The following is a 6,041-nucleotide window of genomic DNA, read 5'->3' as shown; positions in this document are numbered from 1 at the left end:
TGGCCAGGGCCCCCACCCACCAAGAGTTCCCTGGGAAACTGAACTGTCACTCTTCCACACTTATGTCTACTTTTCTGTCTCATTCTTTTACATATCATTCAATATTGTTCAACATCATCGGTCCCGAATTAACAGAAAATGGGAAATAAAATTCAGAGCTGTTCGAATAGGAGCCCCACAAATATTTTTTGTCCAGGACCCCCAAAATGCGTAACATAACACTGCCACTGGGGATTTATCATCCTTTTGAGGCTTAAAATTTGGGCAATTCAACACCTTTTATTTACAATGCTTGGAAATGGAAAAACTAGATTAGGAGCAATTTATTATTATTATTATTGTTATTATGCACAGTAAAGTGAGATTACATATTTGTGTTTTACGTTTTTTAATATTTATAGCTTTACAGTCAAACAAGTTCTCTGTCAAAGAGGCACCTGAACAATGTATACACCTACTATGTTGGCAATGCATATAAAATTACAATAGAATCACAAATACAACAAGAAGAATGGAAGGTCAAGCGGAAAAAACCTGGTGTAAGCAGCCACTGTAGAACTGAAGGCATATCCCACATGATGTCCACTAGGACAGGGTTACGAACCCCCAATATGCCTGTTCCTCCTTCTAAAAAATAGCATTGATGGTATTTTTATGGTGGAAGCAAAATGACGAAACAAAGAAAGCTAAGATCCACCTCACAATGTCCTGTTAAATTAAGGGTTCACCCTTATTACCTCGACCAAAATCAACAAACAGCTAGTCCCATGAGTAGCGGCTCTTGGTCCTACTGAGGTAAAGCTTGACCCAAAGTCTAATGTTCTTTTGGCAGTAGTTATTGAATTTGGGACGAAAGACTTCAAAATCAAGAATTTGCTATAGTAAAAGTCCATTGGCACCATAGCTATGTTCATATGATTAGTACTTTTCTTTTACAGCTAGGGCTTACATTTTCCCCACCAACCTGGAAGATGTAAAGGTGAGCAACAGTGCAGATTTGTAGGAGAGAAACTTGCTCTCTGTTTTGTGGACCAGCTCAAACACAGGGCCCATCAGTGCAGACAAAACCATACTTAGCACCAGTGGTTTCCTTGTTAGAGGGAAGGTCTGGATGAGCTCTTGAGGAACTACTCAATAATTCAGTGCAACATCAGTTAATAAGCACATCTAAAACTTCGGAAAACAAGAACATTAACCCTTATTACACTATATTTCAGACCTGATTTGGCAAGTGACACAAGGTATGGCAACAGCTGATGTTGTTGGGAAGATAACAGATACAATCCTTTGGTACTGCACCAATGTCAAATGCTTTTCTACTTTAATGTATCTAGGTTGGTATCTAAATGGTTCTGATTTTTTATAGAATGCTCCTGTAGTCTCCCATGATGTTGAAGTGTTGAAGTTACATTTCCTCAGGCGCCGTGCTGGCCACTGTATTGAGCTGGGACCAGGATGTACAACTTGACCGCTCCACTTGGTTCGTAGAAATGGCAGGACCTTCAGTCTCATGAGGAGGAATGGGCATCATGGACACATGTTGCAGTTGCAGTATTGACTTGACAAGCTCAGACTTTGAGAATCAGGGAAAAGGGTGGATAGACACACCAAAACATCCAAGCCAGGTACCCACCTTCTCTACATTTCCCCTTGCCAGTGCCACTGAATGAAGAGGTGGCTTTTCTTGTTCTACTTGGTTGCATCTGAAAGGGGAATGACCCATACCTCTAACACTGCCTGTCAGGCTGCCCATCTCTCCCACCAAGGCAGGAGTATTTGGCTTGGTTGAGTAAGTCCACCTATTCAAAACATTTTAGTGGCAGGTGTGCTACTGAGATAGAAATTCGATTGATGGCAAAGTCATGGCGACGACTTTGACCAAACAGGCAGTCTCATGGTTCCTTGCTTCCTAATATTTTACCCTGTTTGCAACACACAACGAAATGTAAGTACATGTAAATAAACTGTATACATTCAGCAGTTAGAAAAGCAAAAATGAACCACATTTTTTGTAACTGAAGTGTTCTGGAAACAGAGATTTTATTAAAATTTAAACAAATCAAGACACTTTACTTGGTGATATGAAAATTATGAAAATTCACAGAAACCCTCTTTCCAGAAATTATGATTCATGTGCTGTATAGTTTTACAGTAAAACTGTATGTCTGTTCGAATTTAGTGACCATTTCAATGGAAATGTGCTGCCTTAAATGACAATACGCTACCATACAATGCTTTAGTTGCATTTAAAAAAAGTCAAAATCCCCCCCCACCCATGTCTCCATGAAAGGTAGGCTAGTCACAAAATGTTGTTGTCTTGAAAAGTGTGTAGTGGTTCCAGAAAGTTTGGGAACCACTGATCGAAAGCGATCTTAGGTTACAATCATGCACTCTGCTATACTGCGTTACTGGGTGTGAGTTAAAAAACAACAGAGCAGGGCATACTTGCTGAGACAAATTGAAAAAAGATATGGATATGCTATCTGAATTAATCCTGGCTGCTGGTAATTAATCTGGATTGAATTAAAGTTAATTGGTTATTTTCTCACTCTGTAACTACAGTGGGGGCCAACCATATGGAAATCAGTCTGGGCCCCACTTCAGTAGGAATAGACAAGCCCGAACTGCCAGGCCAGTCCACTCTGAAGGGAAACACAGCAACCTTCGACTATTTTCAGTCATTTTGGGCCGCCATCTGGGAGGTGCAGTTTGGGACCCTATCACTGTGAGATACAGGAACCACATCTGGGAACACCCTAAGGGCATCTCAGTGAGAAAAGCAAAAAAGCAATGGATGGAATAATTGAATTAATATAAGCCACCGTTGATTAGTCTGACCCCAGTTCCCATCCATCGTCTGAATAGAAGCATTGCCTCCTTCGCGTTGTATGCCATCACCCAGCACTTTACGGAAGGATTAACGCTGGTTGTCAGTATCCAAAAGACATACCACTCATGATGGCTTTAGGACTATACTTTACAACTCACCTAGCCTGTATGGGGGTGAAGGAAAACAATATCATTATCTATCCCAGCACACCCCTGGCGTTCATTCCGAGACTTTGTACTGTGGAAGTCAATAATGGAGTTGTCCGTTAAGGGGACTTCAAGTTCATGCCAACAAGTCACAGACACCGTCTAATTTAGAGCTAGAAAGACTGAAGCTGCAACAACAGTATTACTAGACAGCAACTCCGGTGACCTTTCCTTCTCATTATTTGTCCTCTGCACAAGGAGCCTACCTGCCAGGAAACTCTTCCCCTTTACGGCACAGTGCATAAAAAGGAAGGAAAGAAATCACTCCAATTGCTACTACCTCTATCAAGATCACACGGGTGTGCTCCAGGTTCTCTGCTAGTTTGTGTAACTGCTAGGTTGTGCGAATGACGACCTGTGCATGCACAAATAGCTACAAACCGCAGCCACAGTTACTTCAAGCACAGTGATTTCAATTTCCTGTTCCAGGATGTGCCTGGACTAGACATCCGACAGTTGGAGATCGAGAGAAGATGGCCGCACCCTCCCATGAGCCTCTGGGAGGTGCTGAGGAGGACAGCCAGTGCTTTGGCTGAGAGGGGAAGGAGTAGTGTTAGGATGGCTGCAACAGCAGCGGGGGGACGTATATGTCCTGAAGAAATTGTTGAATTATGTTGTAGGCTGGCAGGGAAACTTCTAGGATGTGTTTTGGGGAGGATGGCAGTTTTTTGGGCAAGATCCCGAATCTCAGTCTGGTGGCTACGGCTTCACAGCACGAGATAGGGTGGATGGCTGACAAGAGTTGCCAGTCCCTCTGTTGTAGGGGCAGCCATACCATTTAAAATTGTATATAAAAATAGGTATGTACTTGAGCCAGCATAGTTAAAAAAATGTATCCGGATTTGTGAGCCGTAAGGTTTCACAACCTTACCAACCACGTTAGCTTCCTTGGTGGCACAGTCGCTACCCTCATACCAACCTGACTGCTAAATCAGGGCCCTGGGCGTGGTAAGAAAATAAACTTTTCTGCCTTAGCTGCAGTGCAGTGGCAGTCTTATGCAACATCTGTACTGTCAAAGAAACATAACTAAGATTAAAAAGAAAAAAGCTAAGCTGGATATTCCAAATACAAATAGGAAATTTTAAAAGACCCTCCATCACACAGCGTTTAGGCGTAGGCAGAATATGTTAACTGAATAATAACATATGAGCATTACAAACGACTGCGTCTTAATGATAGCTGTACAGTGCAAGTGGCACTCTTTTCAAAGGCACCAATAACTAGCAGGCCAGCCGCGGGCAATCATGCAACATCCTGCATACATCAAGAGACTTCAGGAGCACACTGCTAAGAACCGCCGAGCCAGGCTGCAATGACAATGGCCATTCACCTACAAGTGAAAGTCGTGGGACCATGAAACTCTGAACCAGCTCTTGAAAGTGGCTTCCCCTAGGCTGGAAGAGGAACTAGGAGGTGGTCACCTCAAGAAGCTTGATAAGACACCTTGTCACTTCTGTGCATAAAAATAGCAAATGTGCAGTGAGGTAAGACAGCAGTATATAGTGGCACAGTGAGGAGAGGAACTCTGCTTGCGCCAGGCTCATGGTTGGGATCCTTCACGCCTGGGAGTATGGCGGCGGCAGGACCTTGGAGTTCTTGATAGCTTCTTCGTATGAGGGCAGGAGGATCTGCAGATAGAAAGGAGTGAAGAGGTTAGCCACAGTCCTTGCTACTCTGGTACATACTTACTCATGTTGTGCTTTAGAGACAGTACCTTCTCTCTCTGTAGACTACAAACTCATAGAGCGCCAAACTCATACTGTTTTTCTCAGTGACTGTTCCTTTTCACAGCGGACAAGCCCACCGAGTGCCTCACTCACCGAGTGTTTCTCACTGATGGACCCATTTCAATATCTACAACCTCATTGAGGCTCACACTCATCAGCTTGTTCTTATTGACTTTCTGATTTATAGAGTTTAATATATAGACTCCAAAAGTACATTGATTTGGTAAAAATGGGAAATCGTGAAAAGAGTGATGCCCCTTATCGTGAGAATATTGTAAATACATTTTCAAAGGAAATGCACACTGGGTATAATTAATACAAATCTGTGTTTATGGGCAACTAAAAGTCTGCATCAAAAACGTTTTTAAATTTACGATTACTATGTCCATGATTTTAATAAACAAAATATATATATCCTTGGACATTCGTTTACTCAGAGGAAGCAGACGGTTACTTGACAAAGGCTTGAGGGTTAAAAAAATATCAGGAGACCTTTGACCCTGTCACCAGGCAGGTCGCTCCCCCCATCCGCCACGCAGCCCCCTGTGGGTTGAACCTCCGTTGCCGCTTTTGCCGCCTGACTGCTCGCTCCCTTTTTTATTCTGTACCCCTCCGCTTGGCTTTCTGTGCCACTTTGTTTTTTCATTCTGTGCCCCTGTGTTTTGCTTTCTGTACCCCTGTGCTCTGTTGTCCCTCTCCTGCCGTCTTTTCCCGCCGTTTTTTCCCCGGGTTATTTACCCAGGTTTTCCCCCGCCGCTGAGCCCCTGCGGCCCCGCCCCCTTCACTCCCATTGGCCCGCTCCCACCTCCCAGCTGCTCCTCCCTCCCTCTGCCCTCATATGGAGGCCACAGCGCCCGTCCGCGCCTGGACCGCACCCAGCGCCAGAACCCCTGGACCTCGCACCCCCCGCAACGCCAGACTGCACTACGAAACAAGCACCCTCCAGGCACTCAACACCAGACGAGACCACCCCTGCTACCGGGACACCCTGAAACGCACCCAGGGGCCTTTCACCTGCCGGAACTGCAGATTCACCAGCATCCAGACATCGCCATAGCCATCCCACAGGGCTACAAGATCTCCCGCAGAGACCGCACCAAGGGAGTGGGAGGAGGAATCACCATCATCCACAAAGACTCCATCAAAATCTCAACGAACACCGATGACACCCTCACCACCGCCGAGCACATGCACTTCCAGATCCACACCGACCCCAACACCACCCTCAGAGGAACTCTCATCTACAGACCTCCCGGACCCCACCCACAGTTTAGTGA

The 6,041-nt window shown here is 44.8% G+C and overlaps 1 protein-coding gene across 4 annotated transcripts in view; it reads right to left on the bottom strand.

Moving 5' to 3' along the window:
- Positions 1 to 259: 259 nt before the first annotated feature.
- LOC146857087 (lysosomal-associated transmembrane protein 5-like) overlaps positions 260 to 6,041 on the bottom strand; it is a 153,930-nt gene continuing 148,148 nt past the window's right edge. For all 4 annotated transcript variants that reach the window (XM_085647588.1, XM_085647589.1, XM_085647590.1 and 1 more), the window contains one exon: positions 260 to 4,665. In XM_085647588.1, the coding sequence (XP_085503714.1) occupies positions 4,594 to 4,665 (72 nt within the window). In that variant the 3' untranslated portion in view covers positions 260 to 4,593. The remainder of the gene's footprint in view (positions 4,666 to 6,041) is intronic.

The sequence above is a fragment of the Triturus cristatus genome, chromosome 3_2 (genome assembly GCF_964204655.1).
Source record: "Triturus cristatus chromosome 3_2, aTriCri1.1, whole genome shotgun sequence".
NCBI classification, from domain to species: domain Eukaryota; kingdom Metazoa; phylum Chordata; class Amphibia; order Caudata; family Salamandridae; genus Triturus; species Triturus cristatus.
This window is presented reverse-complemented; position numbering and strand designations above follow the sequence as displayed.